General features: G+C 30.8%; 1 protein-coding gene across 1 annotated transcript in view; it reads right to left on the reverse strand.

Moving 5' to 3' along the window:
* SI (sucrase-isomaltase) overlaps positions 1 to 19,918 on the reverse strand; it is a gene marked incomplete at both ends in the record, with an annotated part of 84,890 nt that extends 64,972 nt beyond the window's left edge. The window contains 11 exons of the mRNA XM_081302040.1: positions 1,381 to 1,500; positions 1,582 to 1,713; positions 2,312 to 2,437; positions 7,275 to 7,387; positions 8,260 to 8,359; positions 9,686 to 9,857; positions 11,627 to 11,778; positions 12,606 to 12,715; positions 13,042 to 13,159; positions 18,280 to 18,389; positions 19,801 to 19,918. Coding sequence (XP_081158166.1) covers positions 1,381 to 1,500; positions 1,582 to 1,713; positions 2,312 to 2,437; positions 7,275 to 7,387; positions 8,260 to 8,359; positions 9,686 to 9,857; positions 11,627 to 11,778; positions 12,606 to 12,715; positions 13,042 to 13,159; positions 18,280 to 18,389; positions 19,801 to 19,918 — 1,371 coding nt within the window. The remainder of the gene's footprint in view (positions 1 to 1,380; positions 1,501 to 1,581; positions 1,714 to 2,311; positions 2,438 to 7,274; positions 7,388 to 8,259; positions 8,360 to 9,685; positions 9,858 to 11,626; positions 11,779 to 12,605; positions 12,716 to 13,041; positions 13,160 to 18,279; positions 18,390 to 19,800) is intronic.
* Between the last annotated feature and the right edge of the window lie 3,677 nt (positions 19,919 to 23,595).

Raw genomic sequence — 23,595 nt, forward strand, 5'->3', positions numbered from 1 at the left:
TGCTACCTCTTTGTGATTTATGCTCCTCCAAATTATTTTACATTAATTTACTTATTGCATCCAATAACTACATTAAGCAAGAAGAATTCAATTTTAAATTAATTGGGATAAATATAGTGTTTATATCCAAATAATCACTACTGACTGGCTGGCTGATGTGGCCATAACCAACAGATAAACCTTTTTTTTTTTTGCACAAGGGATTGAAATCGGTGGTGCTTTACCACTGAACTGCATTCCCAGCCTTTTTTATTTTTTATATTGAGACAGGGTCTTACCAAATTGCTTAGGGCCTCACTAAGTTGCTGTGGTTGGCCCTTAACTTTGACCCACCTGTCTCAGCCTCCTGAATTGCTCAACAGAATAGATCTCCAAAAATTATATTCCATGAAATATTAATAGGCATCAGGTGTAGGAAAACTTGGTTCTAATGGGCTCATATTATTCAAGGAGATCTCTCTAAAGAAAATTTAACAAATGCACTAAGAAGTGATAGGAGCCAGGCTCAGGGACATACACTGTAATCCCAGCTATTAGGAAGCCTATGGATGGCAAGCTCAAGGCCAGCGTGGGCAATTTAGGGAGACCTCTTCTAAAATAAATTTTTCAAAAGGATTGAGGTGGTCCTCAGTGCTAAAGAACCACTGGGTCCACTGGTACTAAAAAGAAAATAAAAAACTAGAATATTCTTCATTATAGTAAATAATGCTATTCTAGACACGTTTTTAAATTGATATTTTTGTTTCCCATTTTATTTATTTTTTTGTTAAGTTACAGAAGTGGAATCGCTTACTTATTGTGTCTAGATATTGTTTTGCTTTTCAACATGTCTTACAAAATTGCCACCAAAAGGATATTCATTTGGGTTAAATACATACATTTGAGAGCTAGGCACATTTCTGCCTTTGTTCCTCATTAGTTGTGTGACTTTGTATAAGTCGTTTCACTTTTCTAAAATTTGGTTGCCGCATGCAAAGAATTTTAATAATATATATTTTTATTGTGTTATAGGTAAATTTTTACAATTTAATGCTCATTTTATAGGTGCTTAGTATTCAAATTTTATTTGCAATTATTTTATGTCAAATAGATGAATAGACCTCTCAGTATTTTTGTGAGAATCTAAAATAGTAATAAATAAATCATAATTTATTAGTTACAATTTTTTATTATAGTCTTTAAATGTGATGTCTATTTACTTTCTGTATGATGGAATTATTTAAAGATTATTAAAATATATTCTCTGTCTATAATTCCTTACCACAATTAAAATATAAAATCCAAAAATAAAAGCAAACACACACACACAAGCATACAGAAAGATCCTGTTGATTAACAGAAAACAGGAGTCACACAAGTGTAATGGATATCATAATATACCTCTCCAATAATTGGGGTAATTCCATCTGACTTGTTCACCCACACTTTCTGTGCATTTCCTCTCTCATAAGTTTCATATGGTGTTCCATCAGCACGTTTCCCAATAGAAATTGCAGGGTCCTAAAAACAGAAAGAAGAGACTATAGAAAACCTATTAACCTACAAATGTTAAAAATATTCTAATGTATAATTTATCATTACCAAGATAATAACGTATTTCTGCCCATGGTTATGCAAATCTTCAACAAATTCAGGGAGCCCTTTAAAGGCTACTTGATCATAAGTAAAGTCTTTCTTGTCTTCCATATAGTCAATGTCAGTGACTTGTGTATCCTGAAAATTAACACAGTGTGTTTCAATCAATCATACTGAAAGAACAACTAATTACAATCTTTAAAGCCAATAAACTTGTATTATATATGTATATATAATTATTAAAAATAAATCAACATCTCTTATATCATGATCTAAGAAGAGATATTGCTTAGAAAACTAGTTTTTCTAGTTCTTAAAAGTAAAAGCTTTAAATGAATATTCACATTTTTCTCTGTGATGACTAGATTTTTATTAGGTTATACATGTGATATTCATTGCACAGCAAACAAAAACCTGCAGAGTTCAGGAAATCATTTTTCAAAGACATGAATTCTAAAATCAGGTCTATTTTTAAAAATCATGTGATTTTGTTAACTGTTAAACATATTCAGTTCTATAACTTCTGATCACTTTTCGAAAATATATACTTTTAACTTTCAAAAAAAGTGGGAATTATGTTAGGAGATTAAATAGACTTCACCATTAAAAACTAGCTTTAAAACCATATACATCTATGGGTATATCATATATGATATCCTAAAATTCACTACATTTGTTATTTTATGGCAATGCTTAAGATATATTTAAATCCCCATAAACCCTGCGTTCTACTTACAAAAGGTATGCCAGCTTCCCTGTTTCTTTGCACTACTTCTTTCACTACATCTAATGATTTGTAATTCCAGCGACTCAGTTGGAATCCAAGACTCCAATAGGCAGGCATTGCTGGTAGTCCAATGAGCTTGAGGTAAGTTGACATTAAATTAGTTTCAATAAAGAGAAATTCATTCAGCATTAGTAACTAAAGAGCTTTTTATTCTGCTATATATCTAGAATTTACTTAATTATATATTGTAAATATTTATTATTACCTGCATTTAAAAATGTTTCCTAAATATTGTTAGAATTTTGTTTGTGAAACATTTAAGAAATTTATGTTCTGTGCCTCATTTGTTATTTTTCATTAAAAATTAGAAAATGATGGCCCGGCACAGTGGCACCCAACTGTAATCACAGCTGCTGGAGAAGCTGAGGCAGGAGGATTGCAAGTTCAAAGCCAGACTCAGCAAAAGTGAGGTGCTAAGCAACTCAGTGACACCGTGTCTACAAATAAAATACAAAACAAGGCTGGGCATGTGGCTCAGTGGTCCAGTGCCCCTGAGTTCAAACCTTGTCCCCCCCACATACAAAAAAAAATTAGAAAATGAAGCACTCAAGAAAGTAATATTCGACAAAATATATTTTGTCTAATCATAGAAGGGGAAAGCAAAGAATAAAAAGATATCAAATAAAATATAATAGAATGAAAGGGAAATTTTCCCAGGGTACCTCCACCTCCCATTAGGACAAAAACATCATCATTCATCATTGCAGACAAAAACTTGTTTAAAATTGCAGTTTGCAATTTGTATTCCCTTACATTTTGTCATTTATTTCCTTTTTAGTTAATTTGTTTGTTTTTTGATTTTTGTTTTGTGCCAGGGATTGAACTCAGGGGTGCTTAACCACTGAGCAACATCCCCAGCCCTTTTTTTTTAATTTATTTTTTATTATTTCTTATATACATCACAATAGAGGAGTGCATTACAATCATAATTTTTTGCATTGCCCAGCCCTTTTATTATTTATTTTGAAACAGGGTCTCACTAATTTGTTTTGTGTAAAAAGTAGGCCTACTTTCTACACAAAGTACTACACAATAGGGCCTTGCTAAATTGCTGAGTCTGGCTTTGAACTTGCAATTCTCTGGCCTCACTTTCCTGAGTCTCCGGGATTACAGGTGTGTACCAACAGACTTGGCCTTTTGACAGATATTTCTTTTCAAGTTTTCAAAAAAGTTACACAAAATACATGTTCTACAAGGTTTGCAACCAGTTACTGCCTAGAATTTGTCACATGCAGTGTCTTGGCCGCTTTTCTTCTTCCTAGGCCAAATAGATCCCCTTCTCCCCTCATTTCCATAGTGGTCAAAGCAAGCCCAGTGCAGAATTGCAAGAAAGCATCATTTTCTCATCACAGAATAAGACACAAATTTGTATGTGGATGCAATGGAGGAAGGATAGCATCTTCAACAAATGGTGCTGGGAAAATTGGAAATCCATATGCAACAAAATGAAATTGAATCCCTTTCTCTCGCCATCCACAAAAATTAACTCAAAATGGATCAGGGAGCTAGATATCAAATCAGAGACACTGCGTCTGATAGAAGAAAAAGTTGGCTTCCTTAATAGGACACCCATAGCCCAAGAGTTAACAACAAGAATAAACAAATGGGACTTACTTAAACTAAAAAGTTTTTTCTCAGCAAGAGAAACAATAAAAGAGGTAAATAGAGAGCCTACATCCTGGGAAAATTTTTTACCCCCTACACCTCCGATAGAGCCCTAATATCCAGAATGTACAAAGAACTCAAAAAATTAAACAATAAGATAACAAATAACCCAATTAACAAATGGGCCAAGGACCTGAACAGACACTTCTCAGAGGAGGACATACAATCAATCAACAAGTACATGAAAAAATGCTCACCATCTCTAGCAATTAGAGAAATGCAAATCAAAACCACCCTAAGATACCATCTCATTCCAGTAAGATTGGCAGCCATTATGAAGTCAAACAACAACAAGTGTTGGCGGGGATGTGGGGAAAAGGGTACACTTGTACACTGCTGGTGGGGCTGCAAAATGGTGAGGCCAGTTTGGAAAGCAGTATGGAGATTCCTGGGAAAGCTGGGAATGGATCCACCATTTGACCCAGCTATCGCACTTCTCGGACTATTCCCTGAGGACCTTAAAAAAGCGCTCTATAGAGATATGGCTGCATCAATGATTATAGCGGCACAATTCACAATAGCTAGACTGTGGAACCAATCTAGATGCCCCTCAATAGATGAATGGATAAAAAAAATGTGGCATCTATACACAATGGAGTATTATGCAGCACTAAGAAATGACAAAATCATAGAACTTGCAGGGAAATGGATGGCATTAGAGCAGATTATGCTAAGCGAAGCTAGCCAAGCCCTAAAAAACAAATGCCAAATGTCTGCTTTGATATAAAGAGAACAACTAAGAACAGAACAGGAAGGAAGAGCATGAGGAAAAGACTACAGTAAACAAAGACGAATGGGGGGAGAGAAACAGAGAGAGAAGGGAAAGCATATGGAAATGGTAGGAGACCTTCAATGATACATAAAATTATAAGAGGTTATGAGGGGCAAGGGGGAGGGAAAAAAAGGGAGAGAATTGAACAACAGCAGGGGAGGTAGAGAGGGAAGATGGGAGGGGAGGGGAGGGGAGGGGGGATAGTAGGGGATAGGAAAGGTAGCAGAATATAACAGTCACTAATATGGCATTATGTAAAAATGTGAATATGTAACAGATGTGATTCTGCAATCTGTATTTGGGGTGAAAATGGGAGTTCAAAACACAATTTGAGTCAAATGTATGAAAGATGATATATCATGAGCTATGTAATGCTTTAAATAATCAATAAAAACAAAAATTAAAAAAAAATTGTATGTGGAAATAAAGATATAGTTGCTATAAAATTGTTTATTGAAACTTTGGATTTAGGTTACTTTATGACAAATAATCTAACTAGGCATAATAGTTCTCTTTAGACCAAAAAAATACATATATATGTACATATACATGTATATAAAATATATATATACCCATGATTTCCTTATAATCTATAGCTTAAAAACTATAATGCAAATTTTTTTAAAAATTGCTCATGCTTATTTTTATCCATACAAAGAAATATTAAATTTATCTTTAAAATAATTTCATGTCTAATAAATCTCCAAACAAAAGTATTCATTTTCCAACTATATTCCTTTTTTTTTTAAAGAGAGAGTGAGAGAGAGAGAGAGAGGGAGAGTAGAGAGAGAATTTTTTTTAATATTTATTTTTTAGTTATTGGCAGACACAACATCTTCATTTGTATGTGGTGCTGAGGATCGAACCTGGGCCACACGCATGCCAGGCGAGCGCGCTACCGCTTGAGCCACATCCCCAGCCCATCAACTATATTCCTAAATATTTCATATTTCATAGAATTATTTAAATACTTGGACATGTGATTGAAATTTCTTCTTATAGATATGATACATATGTGTACATATACATGTATAGTATATACACACATACTGCACATACATATATACATTATAAATTTAATATTTTGCATAAGTATTTAAAATATGTATTTTCCCATTAACTATCTCCTATTTATCTAATACTTTGTATTCATGCATGGTTTTTAAAACTGATAAAACCATCTAGCCACTCAAATGAAATCTATTTAAAATTTAACATACTAAAAATGATGTTGGCAATATATAGAGAAGATAATTTCTTTTTTCTTCAAATAAAATTTAATTTTTTTTCTGCCTATTTTCTACACAATTTGAGTCATTTAAATTCAGCAGTGATTTATAGTGCTATATTCAAGCCTCAGCAAGTCTACCCATAAAATATTGTAAGAAAATATATCATTATGTCATATATATGGTATATTCAGATATTCAATAGTACTAAAACTCAACTATTGTTTACCACAAATTTGGCTCAGCATGTAATAATGAGCTACAGGAACTAATGTTTGACAATCAAAATGTCAGTTTTTTTTTTTTTTTTGGTGGGTGGGGAGGCAAGTACCAGAAATTAAACTCAAGGACACTCAACCACATTCCCCAGCCTTAATTTATATTTTTTATTTAGAGACAGGGTCTCACTGAGTTGTTTAGCTCCTCACCATTGCTGAGGCTGGCTTTGAACTCCTGTCTCAGCCTCCCGAGCCATTGGAATTACTGGCATACACCACTGCGTGCAGTTAAAATGTCAGTTGATTTTTTTTTTTTTAAAGAAAAATACATTGTTTGGACATACAAGTATCACACATAGAATTTCTCTTTGTATGAAAGTCCAGAATGATAATTACAATTTTAAATTAAAGAGATTGTAAATATTTCTGTGATTATTTTCCAAAATTCACATTTATGAATAGATTTGGAATTTTTCAGACATAATTAGTAAACTAACTGGGTAAAATTCTAACTAGTCTCAACTCAGAGTCTTAGATTCTTTTCTCAGAGTTTTTTTTTTTTTTTGACAGGTATTACTTCTTAGAGTTAAGTTTTGGAAGTAGAATTATAAAATAAGAAGTATATCACAGGGGCTGGGGATGTGGCTCAAGCGGTAGCGCGCTCGCCTGGCATGCGTGCAGCCGGGGTTCGATCCTCAGCACCACATACAAACTAAGATGTTGTGTCCGCCGAGAACTAAAAAATAAATATTAAAAATTCTCTCTCTCTCTCTCTCTCTCTCTCTCTCTCTCTCTCTCTCTCTCTCTCTCTCTCTCTTTAAAAAAAAAAAAAAAAAGTAGTATATCACGAAAAGAAGGTTTTTAAAACAGTTATGGTCCTTGAATCTTATTAAAAATAATTTCCTTTTCCCAGATGTGTTTAGCTAAGAGGTCCCTGATACATAAAGAAAAGTTATTCAAATATGTGGACATGCTAGACAAAGAAAAAATATAACAAAATAATTTTTAAAAATAGGCTTGAAACTTACCTCTTGATACTGTTGAACTACTTGTTCTGGAGTATCTCCTAGGAAGATATAAAAGTCCAGAATGCCACCAGTAACTCTATAAGTTACTATTGGAGTAGGCTGGATGAAAATCTCTGTAAAATAAAAATTGGTGAAATATATTTAAATGGTGAAAAAGATACTTAATAATAAAGCAATTTCAATGTACATTTAAAATATTTTATATAAGTCATATTATTTCACACTATTTTAAATAATTAAAAAGAAACCTAACATTGAATTCAGGAATACTGTAGTAGAAAAATAGAATGCCACCATGAATAAGAGGATTAGACCTCTTAACAGCAAAAACACTGTTTTTCTAAAACTGCATCTCAATTACTCATTTCAATTCAAGACTCCTTGAGAGATCACAGCACACATATTAATTTCTAAGAAGAAAAAATATTAAGGTTTTTAATTTAACTTCCTTACATATAATTGACTTGGTCTCCATGTAATATACTGCTCCTGCAGGAACATTACTTTTTGTAACATTTTATTAACACTGACTCACCTATTAAATAGATATTCTACTTTACAACATTAAAAAAGCAAAAGATTCTACATCATTTGAAGTATAATAAGCTAAAATATTACTCTTTCTTATTTCTATCCCCATAGAGATATTTCTTTTTTATATTTGGAGAAGCATATTATCTTATCATGACAAATGAGGCTGTGGGGATGAGAAAACTAATTTGTGTGAATATGTTTTTGTGTTGCTCTGAAGGGAAAAGAAAGCACCTGTATGTCAAAGCATAGCATACTCTCCCAAAAATAGAAACACTGATATGCAAAAATCTATTGTCTCACTAATTTCAAAACCTACTTACAATAATTTTGCGTCCTAAGGTCATTTATAATAGAGTTTACTCTGGAATCCAATATCAATGATTGGAATAAAAACAGTTAAACATGTCAAGATAATTTCATCTAAGCATGTTATCAGAAAGATCAATCTTACCCATTGCATTGCTGTTCATTAAGAAAACACCAAATGACTTTCCAGAAGTGTCTTCAATGCACATGAAGAATGTCTGATGGCCATATAAATTATTATTATTCTAGAAAGCAAACATTTGAAAATTAAAATTTTAAAGTAATGATTAAGTATATTAAAATGACCTTTATAAGTTCATTTGTTTCTGTAACTTGCCCCCTGTATCTCTATACCAATATTCTTCATTATTTGTATCATATCAAACTTAGGCACAAGTTTTTTAAATTGTTTTAATTAGTAATTTTATATTAACATATGAGATATACAGCATACATATTATTTTAATAGGTCTTTTGCATTTTTATGTATTTTATAATTAAATATGTTTTAATATATTATTTATGAGGACATAATAACATGTACATCCATTACACCTCATGTATGCACAACAAACTAATGGATGACTATCCTCATAGAACTTTTGCATATATTTGTTGATTGCTGATGAACAATAGAAGTAGTGGATGCAAACTGTATAGACACTGAAAGGTGTAAGGAGAGACACTTCTTAACTGATTGGATGTGGAAGTTTAAAGAAAAGAATGGATGTAAAGTAGGGATGAGGATTTTAGCCCGGGGGTTATTACAGATAGTCATGTTATAAATAAAAATTGGTAGAATTTATTAATAGCTCAGTACCAAGTGAAGCTCCTTAAAACAATCATTTACTTGTTCATTTTGGAGAATGAAATAGCACTGACATTTAAAAAATCAAAAGCATCATTAAAAAATGTTATTTAATGACTATAGTCTTTGTCCTCAAGCATCTCAAATTCTAGAAGAGGAGACAAAAATATAAGAAATCAAGCATGGTGATTATTGATGCACTAAGGTTTTTATATGAGGGAGACTTCGGCTGAGCCCTCAATGATACATTGTATAAAGGATAAACCACCCTAAGTTTCAGTAAGTAAAAAGAAACACAACTGGCTTGCAGTAATTCAAAGTTATGGAAGATAATCACATGTTATGTTCAGAAGAAGGGGACAAGAGTGCACTTTGGTGTTCAAAAGATAGGAAAACACCAAATCACATAAAATATTGTGCAACATGATGTTTGAAACTATTCTAGCTTAATGGGTTTGAATACAAGGGTAATTGAAAAAAAGAATGATAAAATATAAATATGAAAGTCAAAATAAAACATTCATAAATAGGAAATGCCTGTTGAAACATTCACAAAAATCTATCCATCACTGAGCCAATTTAGGATTTAGCTACCTGTCCTCACCCCTACAACAAACATAATTCTGGATTATATGTTACTAATACCTGAATAATTTATTTGGTAATGTCAAATAAATGATAGCTTAAAATAGTTTAGCTATTTTAAAATATCAACTGCTTCAATGTAATGATTTTATTTATAACAAGAAAGATAATTTCTTACATCACCCGGAAGTTGATCCCGAGTAAATATTGGCCATCTTTTCCAATATAAATCATGACGGAATCTCTTATGAATATGCTCTCCAATTCCATAAATATATTCATTGGGAAGTCTGGTTGAAATCTGTAAATATTGGTCAGAGTACACCAGGGGACCAATGCTGGTATCAAATCTAAATCATGAACGAAAAAAACAAATTACATAGAAACATAAAAAATGTTATACCAAATATGGGTTTTTATTAATAGTATACAGAATATTTCATTTTAAAGATGTCAGTCTTTTGCTTGGATACCTTTTAAGGACATACAAATAACCCTGCAACCAGGGATTGTTTGCTGCATCAACACAGTTTCATTAAAGCAATTTTTTCACATGTATTCTTTCCTTTAATCTTCATCACAACCCTAAAGCATAATCAACATTATTAACCCCATTTCACAGATAACACATACTGGGAAAATAAATTCATGTTTATTTTCATGGAGGTAAACAGTAGATAGACAATATTTCAAACTGAGTTCTTCCTTGTTCCCATGACTGAGATTTATAATTAAACATTATACTGGCTTTTAAACATCTAACATTATGTTATAATTAGCTTCAAATTGATTTTTTTTACAAATATAAATATCATTTCATATTTTATGCAGGCCAGATATATACTAAAAGAAATGCTAATTGGCCAGGCATGGTGGTGCATGCCCAGCGGCTTGGGAAGCTGAGGCTGGAGGATCATGAGTTCAAAGCCAGACTGAGCAACAGTGAGGCACTAAGCAAATCAGTGAGACCCTGTCTCTAAATAAAATACAAAATAGGGCTGAGGATGTGGCTCAATGGTTAAGTGCCCCTGAGTTCAATCCCTAATATGGAGGAGGAGGAGGAGAAGGAAGAGGAGGAGGAGGAGAAGGAGGAGGAGGAGGAGGAGGAGGAGGAGGAGGAGGAGGAGGAGGAGGAGGAGGAGGAGGAGGAGGAGGGAATACTAACTTGCATTTAAGACTTTTCATTTTTGTTGGTAAATTATAATTTTATGCATTTATTTAATACAATGTGAAAATTTTAAGTGCATTATTGAATGTAAATCAAGCTATTTAACACAGCCATCATCATACATTTTACTATTTTTGTGTTGTGTGAGCATCTGGCCTCTATTAGTTCTGAAGGATACATTAAATTATTGTCTACTAAATTCACAATGCTGTGCAATAGACTTTGAAAACTGTTTTTACTATCTAACACTTTTCCACAATCTTTTTATTCTGCACCTCTTCCCAGGCCCTTGTAACCACCATTTCACTCTTTGCTTCTTTAAAGTGAAATTGTACAGCATTTTTACCTCCATGCCTGGCTTATTTCTCTTAGGATTTAATATTTTTATAATATAGAACAATGTTAATTGCAAAAATTTTGAAATATATTCGTTGAAAATCATTTCTGAGATTGCACTTTACAATTAACATTTCTTAGGAATGGAAGAATATTTATCTTGAAAAAATTTACAGGAAATTACTCAGTTCCTTCCACCAATTAACCCCCATCCCCAGTCAATACATTCAAAATGAAGGTGTTCAAGTGATATTTAACATGTACAAGAAAATTTAATATTAATTACTAGTCGGTAAATAGAAACCATGTGATCCTGCAGGTTATTAACAGATTAATTAGGACAGAACACGGAAAAATTTTATATATGCAAAAATATAGGCAAGGCAGTAATTAGGTGGGTGATTCTCTCCACCTCTATCTTTGCTTGGCTGGAATTGGCATTTTCTCATTTATATTTAGTATGTTGCATGCACAGAAAGGAAAACTCCCTTGAAATCATAATCTTTAAAAAGTTCTATCTCACTTTCTTTGGGGAGAAAATTTATTCTTTGTACATTGACATTGACATTCCAGTTTTTAAATTCATAATAAATGTAAATTAAAATCAGTACTTACAAAATTCTGCTATTGCTTTTCCTAATAACTTTGATACTGAAAGGATTTTTTTGAACTTGTACATCATACAGTGTTTCAGAAGATGTGGGTCCAGTAAATTCTTTTACAAACTGATGAGGAACTTCATATCTTCTACTATTTGGATCTGTAATCTGCAAAGATTTAAAGAAATTAGCATTACTTAGTTTTAAGACAGTGTTCAATTTTTGCATTAGAAATGCAGGCACCAACTAGAAAATAACTTTAGCCCTGTGAATTAAATTATTCTTAGTGTTCTTTAATGTTTACCTCCTTAGATAGTGTCTTAGAATTTTTAAATGTACTTAAATCTTAGGGCTGAAGTTATATGTATGGTAGAACAATTACCTACTATGCATGATGCTATGGGTTCAATACCTATATTCACCAAAATAGATGAATAAATAAAATTTCAAAATAACTCAATTCTTGTGAAATTTTTCCAAAAACACAAGTAAACAAGTATTCAAAGTACATGGTGCTGTTTCAATTTCCAAACTTAAAAAAAAAAAAGATCAATTAAGCAAAATGCAATAGGAAGTAGTAAAACCAAGCATAAAAGGAAGTAGTAAAACCTAGCTCTAAAAATAATAAATAAAAGTTACATTCACAGCACTATTAACATTTTTCTTCAAATTATGTTTTAAACTAATATTTTGTCACAAAATTTGAAATTAAAAAATATTATTATCAATGGAGTACATATTCTCCTGAAGACAATAGGTTAAATATTTTACCTGGATTATGTTATTTAAATTCTTCAAAGTAAGGGCAGGAGAAGCTATTATTCTTAAGTTATATTTGAACAAACAGGCTCAGAGATTTGGAGTAACTAGTTTAATTAATTATTTGCCTTGCAATAAATATTTCTTATGAAGGAAAATGTATGGATAAGGTAAAGAGTGTGTTCATAGAACATTTTTAATTATCAAATTTTCTTTAGAAATAGAAAAAAACGAACCTTGAACCGGAAACGATTGGGTGTCTGACTTTGGGTTGTAAGGAGGACGTTATTAATGTCCTTTCCAAATAGTGTAGGAGAAGCTATCCTGTTTAATTTGGTTTCAAGTCCTTAAACAAAGAAAACAAACAAGGATGAATGAATTTAGTCGTAAAGATAAACAGCTATTAAATATTTGAATATTTCTAATTGTATTAACAACTATTAAATATTGTCATAATTATATTCATCACAAACATGAGGGTTTTTTTAATTTGGAAGATAAAATCATGGAAAATAATAAATAGTATAATCAACTTGAACATTTCAGTATGTACTTATTTCATGTTATTTACAATATTTTCCAAAGAAAAACTTGAAAGTACGTTTTTTTTTTTTTTTTTTTTTTTCACTAGGAATGCACTATATTCAGTCATCATGACATAGCACTTCTTACCAGTACTGCTTGTGGTTGATTCTTCGGCAGTATAGCCATGGTTATCCGCGAAGAAGCACCAAGGAACAACAGAGTCATTCTGTGGCCTCCAGCAGCAGCCTCGTTGTGCACAGATTGCCTGATAAAATATTTGGTAAAATAAAATATTTTATAAAAATAAATACTATGATTAGAGGTACTGTCAGATAACCTAGTCTTTTGTCACTAAATGAACATTTAAAAAACAAGATTATTTCTTCAAATACAAAACATACCCATGTATCATTTTTTTATATATTATTATTTTTACATGGAAGAGATGTAAATATTTGATGACTTGAATTAATTATACCATATTAAATATTGATGCTCTGAGTTTGATTTATTAAATTCATGTGTTCGTGCATGTTATTGTTAGCGCATCTATTTTTAAGGTTCATACTCTCTGGGTAATTATAAGGAACTCTGTTGTTATGATCTTGATGAACAAGAATTGAAATGTTTATTTTGTACTAATTTTGTATCAATTTGTGGGTGATACATAATTAAGATGAAGATCAAATTCTAAATTCAAGACTTAAGATAGTTATTTTTAACTATTTAATGGTTCAAAATATACCTATTTAAACTATTTTAACTAGTTTATATGCTAGGTGTCACATCTAGTTATTACAGCTGCATTCAATGAGTGCAACAAAATACTGAATTCTTAGAAAATTTTATTATTTATATGGAAAGCTTATATGAAGCGGAAAAATATAAATGCTAATATAAATAATCAAGCAAACTAATGCTCTTATGTATCAAAAATGATGTAATCACCAATCTACTTACTATCAAAATTTAATAGTGTGACAGATCTTTATAATTTGAATACTTTTTTTCTTGGATTTTTTTTATCAAAGTCTCCATGTTTAGTCAGCTGAAGATATACATAGACCTCTCACCTACTTTCCTAGCAAATTAAAGTGGCTTCAGAAACACACACACACAAAACACTGCTTGCAAATGTGCATACACACACACACACACACACACACAAACATATGCAAATAAGAATACAATTGAATCTGATGAATCCAACAATCAATACCTATCAGAAACTAAGGTATATGTTACTTTAATCTGGTAATTTTGCCTCTAGTTATCTAAACTATAGAAATACTTCCAAAAATAGAAAGGTGCTAACTTTACAAGAACTATTCTTTACAGAAGTCTAAGATATATTTTAAAACCATTACTACAAAGCCAAAAGGTAGTTCTAGACATAGGTAAATGATTTGAAAAAAGTGCAAATGTATTGTTTAAAGACAAAAAAAATGCAATATTATAGTCACATTCTAACAAAAATTTAAGATTTTAGTACATACACTCACATTAATCTTTTTCCAGATATACTGTATTAGGGTCTTAGGGTTGCCATAACAACATGGTAAAAGATGGCTTAAAGCAACAGGAATTTATTCTCTCACAATTTTGGAGTTTAGAAGCTCTAACTCAAGGTATCCGGAAAGCCATGCTACTTTTGAAGATTCTAGGGGAAAATTCTCCCTTGTCTATTCCTAAACTTCCAGTAGCTGTCAAACCTTGGCATTCCTTGGCTTGTATTTTCATAGCTCCAATCTCTGCTTCCATCTTCACAGAAGATCTTTCTTCTTTGTCTCTGTGTATAGTCTCTTCCTCTTATAAGGACCCCAGTCCCTAGATTTAGGGTGCATCTTAATCCCATTAACTAATTACATCTGCAAAACCCTTATTTCCAAATAAGGTCACATCTGGGGCTTTACATGGACTTAAATTTTTGGAGAATATCATTTAACTCACTACATATACATACCAAAGTATTATATATATATATGTATATGTATGTGGATGTGTATTTTGTATTAACTTAAAAGCATATATTTCAGAGTTAAAGCTATCCAGTCTCTTGTATTTTGTTATGGCAGCCTGAGCTGACTAATACACTCTGGGTGAAATTATGGCTGGTTTTAAAATTATCATGTTGACTCTTTCATAATTTTTCATTATGATAAAATAAATATGCATGTCTTTTATAATAAAATCATATACAAATGTTTACTATAACCAATTCTTTATTTTTAATTATTTTGTAAACATGATCCATTTTCATAGATATAGAATCCCAAAGAGAATTTTTCAATTAAGAAAACTTAAGAAAATTTATAGATGTTTATCATTTTGATTAAATTAAATCTTATCCACCTTGATTGGACCAAATATATTTATTCAAATAGTATGCCTCTCATATTTAAAATTTCAAGTATAAATCATTGCTTTAAGTGATTACTTGAGATGAGGAAAGGTAACATTTGAATGTATTTTAAAGAATCTTACAATGTGTTAATGAGAAAATATTATCAAAATCATAAAATGATTAATAACAATTTTTTTAAAAAATTAAGTGATGGAGTTTGAATTAAAATCCCATTTGAAATTTAATTCTCCTAAAAAAGAAAAAGAGGAAACAATATTTAGGCCCTTTTTACATTTTTATTCACTCATCATTTATTTTTAATCAATTTTCTTTCATTCTTTCTTATTGATTTTTTAAAAAATAAATGACAGCGGAATGCATTACAATTCTTATTACACAAATACAGCACAATTTTTCATATCTACGGTTGTATATAAATTATGTTGACACCAATTCTTGTCTTCATACAGGTACTTTGGATCATAAGTTTCTATAGTAGAAAAGTATTACCTTGTAAAATCATTCAATTAGAGAAAATTGTAACATCCTGGCTAATGAAGAATGACTACTGAGTTCACAGATCACAAGGTAACATTGAACACTACAGTTCTAATTCCAGCTTTGTCCATCACTAACAGAATAACCTGGTCATATTCATTTAAAATTGTAAAACATTCTTAAGTTCTCATATAAATCTACAATTCAATGAATGAGATTTTGTTTCACATCAGAATCTCATCAAAATTATTTTGCTACATTTAACTTTTCTTAAAGATGTCAAGAAAACATTGAAATTCATTTGAGGGCTTGGAACATAATTCAGTGGAATTAGTTGAGATAAACTAAGTTAAGCTTTCAAAATAAGTTCACTTTGGCTATTGTAAATCACATTTATTACAGCACAATTCACAATAGCCACATTATGAAATCATCCTGGAGGCCTGTCAATAGAAGAATAGATCAAGAAAATGTGGTATATGTGCACAATGGAGTTTTACTCAGCCATAAAGATGAAGAAAATGACGGGACCTGTTGGAAATGGATGGAAATGAAGAAAACTATGCTAACTGAAATAAATCAGATGCAGAAATCGAGGATTGAGTATTTTACAGCATAGGCAAAAGCTGGAGTGAAATAAGGGAAATACTGGAGAGATCAGATACATAAAGATTCATGGAAGATTAGTGGAGAAGAAAAAGGAGATCTAGAAGGAGGGAAGATAGATGGGAAAGGGAAGGAAATATGGAATGAATTTAACAAAATCCCATTATATGCCTACATGAACATACCACAGGAAAATTCATCTTTATGTATATGCAGAAAGTACAAACCAACAAGTAATAGATAAATGAGTGAAAGGAAGATGGTAGAGGAGGAAGATTAAAGGGAAGAAGGTGGGGAGGGACAGTGGGGGAAATGGGGAGTGAAACCAAATTGCTTACAAGTATGATTTTGTCAAAATACACCCAACTGCTATGCATAACTATAGTGCTCTGAATAAAAACAAACAAACAAACAAATAAACTTACTTCATTTTCTTAAACAGCAAATGCAAGTATATTTGAGGAAATTTAATGAATGTAATTAACGAGTTTAATTTGACTCACATTGAAACCTAACAGGTTAGATTGACATTAAAGACCAGTGGTAGGCATTGACATCCTAAATCATTGGCTTAAATATTTTTTCTCTATTTGAGGCACACTATTGTTTCTAATAGTATTCTTCATTAAGCTTCAGTTGTTTCTTGAGTAACATGTTAACAAGATAGAATGCCTAGTTACTTTCCTCCATAGGTCACAGTAAAAACTATTAATTAGCTTTTTTATCAGAGAGTGAGATACAGGAACTACTCTTTCTCCTATTTCTCCTATTTCTGCTATTTCTATTTCTGTGTCAGTGAAGAAATTATCATGCATTTGCAATTTTTGTTGCAAATTAATCAGAAAATTATGTATAAATTATGACAGCAAAAAAGGTAGGCTGAGGCTAACAGAAATATAAATTTTATAGTTAGTTTAATTATCGTTTTTTGTGGTGGGAGAGTGAGAGAGGTAAGGTATAGACATGCATATTAGATAAGTTACTAACCGTGGAGACAGATATACAAGTGCATATTCATTAATCTATTTCCTACACAGTTTTTTTTAATAAAAAGGAAGAGTCGCTGTGCACGGTGGTACATGTCTATGATCCCAGCAGCTTGAGAGGCTGATGCAGGAAGATTGCAAGCTCAAAGCCAGCCTCAACAAATTAGTGAGACCCTAAGCAACTTTACTAAAACCTAAGCAACTTATGCAGAATACAACAATTATTAATAGGGCATTATGTAAAATTGTGGATGTGTAACCGACGTGATTCTGCAATCTGCATTTGGGGTAAAATTGGGGGTTCATAACCCACTTCAATCTAATGTATGAAATATGATATGTCAAGAGCTTTGTAATGTTGTGAACAACCAATAAAAAAAATAAAAAATAAAATTAAAAAAAGAATAGAGTGATAGACACCTATAAAAAAAATCAAAATAAAACAAAGGAAAAAAGTGTCAGCTTAGGGTTACACATATCCAATCAGCTATCTTTAATTTTCTTTTTGTGTTTTTTCTCTCCTAAATGCTAAATAATCAAAAAATGTTACTTTTTGAAAAAATAAGATTTCTTTTATTTTCTGTAGATTCTTTCTAATGCCATCATTACAAATACTCTAATAGAATATAGACATTCTCATGCAAACATTCCATATTTTCAAGTTATATACTTTTTAAAGAAATCAATATAAGAGATTAAAATATTATAAAGGTTTGTAAAATTAATAATAACTAGTTAAACATGAAGGAAATTTAGTTTGTTAATTTGAATTGAACAGAGGTCTGGAAAAGCAAGCTCAGTTATTTCAATTATCTTTCATTTATTTATATGGAGCAACAAAAAATTTGGCCTAATTTATGTTTAGGTTCTTAAGTATATGTAATTATCTAGTATTGAGCAATTATCTTAATATAATGATCCATAGAAACATTAAGAATTGTTTTTACAGACCTGTGTTGGAAATTGGTCTGGAATGCAGTTTATTCTCTCATTGATGGGATCATTTAATGCAGCAGGACATTTTCCTACACCAGCTGGAGTTGAAGTAGGATGACTCAATTCTGGGAAAGAGAATATTCAGTAAAATAAGACATGACATCAAATTATTTCCACAGACTTTTTCAAGTAATACATACTTTATGTTAAAATAACACAGGAATCTATACAAAACAAAATCTTTAAAATAAATTTTGCATTTAAAAAGACCCCAAAACTCAAGCCCCAGTAATAGTAAAGACAAGAACCAAGTAATATTTTAATACTACAGTCTGTAGTTTCTAGATGCCAGGAACTATCTTAACAAAGTAGTTATTTCAATTGTATCCTCTCTTTTCCAAACTATTTCATTATTTATTTGGATATTGTTTAGTAACTGTTTCATCTGAATCAGTGAAACTTAAATTTTCACTGAAAAATAAAAAGATAAAAGAGAATCTTAACTTTTGCAAGAACTAACAATTAGAGGATAATATTTCATATCAGTGTAGAATCTTGCTGTCTCATTCTTCAGGAAAACAAAATATATTCAGAGATTAAAAACAGTACATTCACAATGAACTTAAAATTTGTGTTTTACAGATGAAGAAAGAAGATAGAGAAACATCAAATCTGAGAAGAGTGCATAGAAGTTCACAAGAGATTGGAAAACAGAAAAAAAGGAGAAAGAAGATACTTTGAAGGGAAAAAATGTACAGGTAGAGAACAGAAGGTTGGGAATAGCAAAAACAAATAGATAAGAAAGAATATTATAGGAATCCATATTTGTGAAAGGTAAAAAAATGATTCGCATTACAATGATCTACTGCTAAAAAAAGGGTCAAGTATTAAGAGCAGTAGGAATTCCTAACTACTGTTAGACTAGAATATAATGTGTAACATTCTTTCCAATTTTGATTTGGTCTAGAGAATGATAAAGAAAAAGAAAGTATATTTGGTAGCCCACAGTAGTATGCAGCAACTCTAAATTAGAACAAAACTATTCAGAAAATTTTACTAAATACCTAAAAACTTGATTCACCTGCCCTCTACTTTATTTTGCCATAAAACTTCTTTCTCCTTTAAAACTTGAGTCAATCAGAGAATACATTCTCCATGTTCTTCACCTGCTTTGCCAATTTCTGAAGGCCACAACAAAAAATCTAAATTTTGCCATTAGGGAGCATAATTTCAGTAGTAACAATAGTAACAATCATTCTATTTTACATTGCCACCTTCATCCCTCTGTCTCTTTGCTCTTTCTCAAGTAATGGGGAAGTCCATTAATGTCAAAGCAGATGCATTCTTAATTACAGAGGGTTTTCATTGAAATAACCAGAACAAAATGATAGAAAGTTGAAGGGATTGTGTAACTTGCCACCGAACATCCTTCTCATGTTTCATCTCTCATAGATTATCTTTTTTTTGAATCAGCAGCTATGGTGAAATAACTTTCTCTTTACTTCACTATTATGTATAAGAATTTTTATTACTTACCATCAACCGCAGGTGTTTTAGTTGCTAAAACAACAACTAGGGCAATAGCTATTATAGTAACTATTGCAAAGAGGACAATGAGAGAGATTTCTAATCCACTAAATTTCTTCCTTGCCATCTGAAAGAAGGAAAGGAATTTAAGATTAAAATACAAAATATATAACCACAATGAACCTTATCAATTATTATGAAATTACATATACTCATTTTTACTAAGCAAGAGACAAAAAGAGGTGAAAATAGCTTTATCAGTTTATCAGTTGACAAAAATGTAATTTTTAGCAAATGAATGAACTAATTGTACACACTACATAGTACACTAAGATGTAAACAAGGAAATAAATAATTCCAAACTGCTGTTCTTTGTCACCTTGCTTTAAGGCATTATTCAAGTCAAAGAAAGCTTTAACTTTCACCATGTCTCCTAATTTTTACTGTTTTTAATTCTGTGAAGGAGATGTTCTTATTCACACTTTCCTGATCATAAACTTAAAACTGAGAGATGTTATATTTCAAAGTAAAATGGAACAGTTCTACCTACTTTAATTCATGTCTTTCCAATCCAACAGTGCCATCATAAAAAAAAAAATGTTTGTGGAAACATCTAAGTTCATATATTGGGAAGGATGCTATATATTTGGAAATGTTACTATATTTTAAAACATTCTGAGCTATACAATTGTAGTTTTTCTATGAAATACACCAAGCTATCATATATTTATTTTAGATAGCTTTATGTATTTGAGACAACATATGGAGGATACCTAAAAGTTGATTGCAAAGTACCTTTCTCCAATAATTATTTTAAATCATATTTAAATTAATCATGACAATATATCTCTCATTTTTCCTAGTTTTCAACTATCCAGGATTTTCTGTATTCCAGCAAATACCCAGGTAGAATTTATGATTTCTATGGTTTTCTTTAATTGGTAAAATACTTTTAAAATCTTTTATTATTTTTGCCTAAAAATGGTTCCTTTTGTGACTACCCAGTTGCCAAAACATAAAAACCTCTTTTTCCTCCCTGATATTTTTCCATGACATTCAATAATTCAACAAGTTCTATTGACTTTACCTACAAAATATTTTCAATATTATAATCGCCACCTGCCCCTAACCCTCAGCATTCCTTTTGGATAACAGGTCTTCTTATATTCAGTCCCTTCCCATATACCCTGATAGGGAAATTGCAACTAATGCCCAGTTTCATATGTCAGGGTCTCTGTGAGTAGATTCATATTCTTAGAGGCAGAATTAATCTAACTTTTCTTTATTTTACCGTTACACACAGTACCTATTTCAATTTTTTATGTCCATGTAAGTTTCCTCTCTTTCACAGTAACATTCTTAATAGCAAGAATGGTAAAACGTAGTCCAGAGGCTGATACGGAATAAACTCAAGCTTAGTTTTTTACTGTGCCATATGAATGGATGTTTGAAGATTACATTAAATTTGAATATATATTTTCCAGTTTGGGATATGTAAAGTGTTCATTACAATGATAGTAGTCAAAGAAATTAAAAAGTGTAAGTTTAGTATCTATGCTAAATTTAATCAAAGCAATAGGTGAACTTTATAAAATGAAACCCAGTTGCTCAATGTTACATGAGAAATAACATGGTCACATTTAATGTTTAACTTTAAGTAAGGGTAAATTTCACTTAAGGAGACAATAACAAGGATTGTGCTTTTCATTTTGCAAAGGGAAATTTTAAAAACACACATTATCATGACAGAAACCTTCCTTTACCTAAAAAAAATCACAACAAAAAAATACCAAAATAAAATTACACATATTAATAATAATAAGAAATACCTGCTAAAATTATTCATATGCTATAAGTGATAATTGCAGTGATTATATTATCTATCATAGTAATTTTAAACATAAAACTTTGGGGGAATTGCATATTGATACTTTTATTAAAAATTAATAATATTTTGTTTGATGGTTACTTGATAACTGTTTTTTAAAAGGTCCTCTAGAAAACATTAAGTGTTTTTAGAAATCTAGCATAAATAAAGTATATTTCATCATACTTTGATCCTTCTATTTTTCCAAAATATTTACCATTCTTGCTGTTTTCCTATATAGAGCAATTAAAATAAGTCATGATTCCAAATATCTCTGACACAAATTATACTGAAGTGGTAGACCTAGAAAACAGTCTCATATATTTAAAAAAAATATATATATATATTTATATAATATTATATAAATTTTATATATAATATACATAATATTTTTCCTCTACTTTTAATATTAGGGACAATATATTTAAAATGACAACTTAAAATATATTATTTTTCTGTTTTGAATAAGTGCAAATAGATAGGGGTATTACTAATGTGAATTAAGAAGAGATATATTTACTTAAAAACATGTAAGTAACAAAGTAACATGATCCATAGACTTACCGTTCATAGTCTTTTCTCTTTGCTATGTTGTTCCAGAGCTGGGTAAGGCTGTTAAAGTAATGACCATGGGAAATTACTCAGGTATATATTGACCTACTCATAAATTTTTATTACACACTCACTAGCCTATCAATATTTAATATACTTCTGTTAAACATGTAATTGTAAAAAGCCTTAACCCTGAAAGACATTTGTATAAATATTCTTGTGAATCTGAGTTAATTAATAACTATGTTCTCTGACAGTCTTTGACTTGTAGAAGTTAGGAACTATCTAAGAACATAAGAGTAGTTATTTCAATTATTTTCGTTTTCAAAATTGTATTTTTCAATATTTAGTTATTTAAATAATATCTCATTGTGCTAAATTTAAATTATCACTGAAAAGCATAAATATGTTTTAAATATTGGATTGGATTTATAAAACATTGGAACAATTGCAAATTAAAAGATGATATTTCATTAAAAAATGTTGATTAACATTAACCACGTCTTGTAGTTAACCTTAAATTTGAAGAACTGACCAAATCCATAAGAAAAATATATAAAAATAAAAACATGAATAAACAGTTCTGATACAAAATCAACATTTTATAAATCTGCTTATTTTACAGAAATATCACTAATTTATGCAAAATCACATTGTAAACACTTCATAATTCATACAGCAAAATTTATAGAGCCAATTATACTGCTAATTTAAATGAGATGCTGTTTGAGAACAGCTGTAGTATGAATACCTGAGAAACCATGGGCAAATTTGTTTACTTATTTAAGCCTACATCTCTTTATTTATAAATTGTTAAGTACAATACTTCCCGACAGGGTCACTGAGAGAATTATATGAACTTATATGAATTATTATTGAACTTATATGAATTATATGAATTATTATTGAACTTATATGAATTATATGAATTATTATTGCAGTGTTACTATCACAAAGTACAATTGGATTGTGAAATAGCATTTGATTTCTATACAACATCTGTCACTATCTTTTCACAAGAACATGTATTAAAATAGGAGGGAAGGGGAGGGGGGATAGTAGGGGATAGGAAAGGTAGCAGAATACAACAGTCACTAATATGGCATTATGGAAAAATGTGGATGTGTAACCGATGTGATTCTACAACTTGTATTTGGGGTAGAAATGGGAGTTCATAACCCACTTGAATCAAATGTATGAAAGATGATATGTCATGAGTTATGTAATGTTTTGAACAACCAATGAAAAAAAGAAGTGAGTGAACAGAATGAGGCAATAAAAACTGTAAAAGCCAATTAAATGGAAAAAAAATAATGTGGTCACACAGAGTAGCACAATTCACTTTTAGGGCACCCTTAATTCAAGTATAAAGAGAATAAAAGAAC

This window comes from Spermophilus citellus (assembly GCF_964194105.1).
Source record: "Spermophilus citellus genome assembly, chromosome: 7".
Classification (NCBI taxonomy): domain Eukaryota; kingdom Metazoa; phylum Chordata; class Mammalia; order Rodentia; family Sciuridae; genus Spermophilus; species Spermophilus citellus.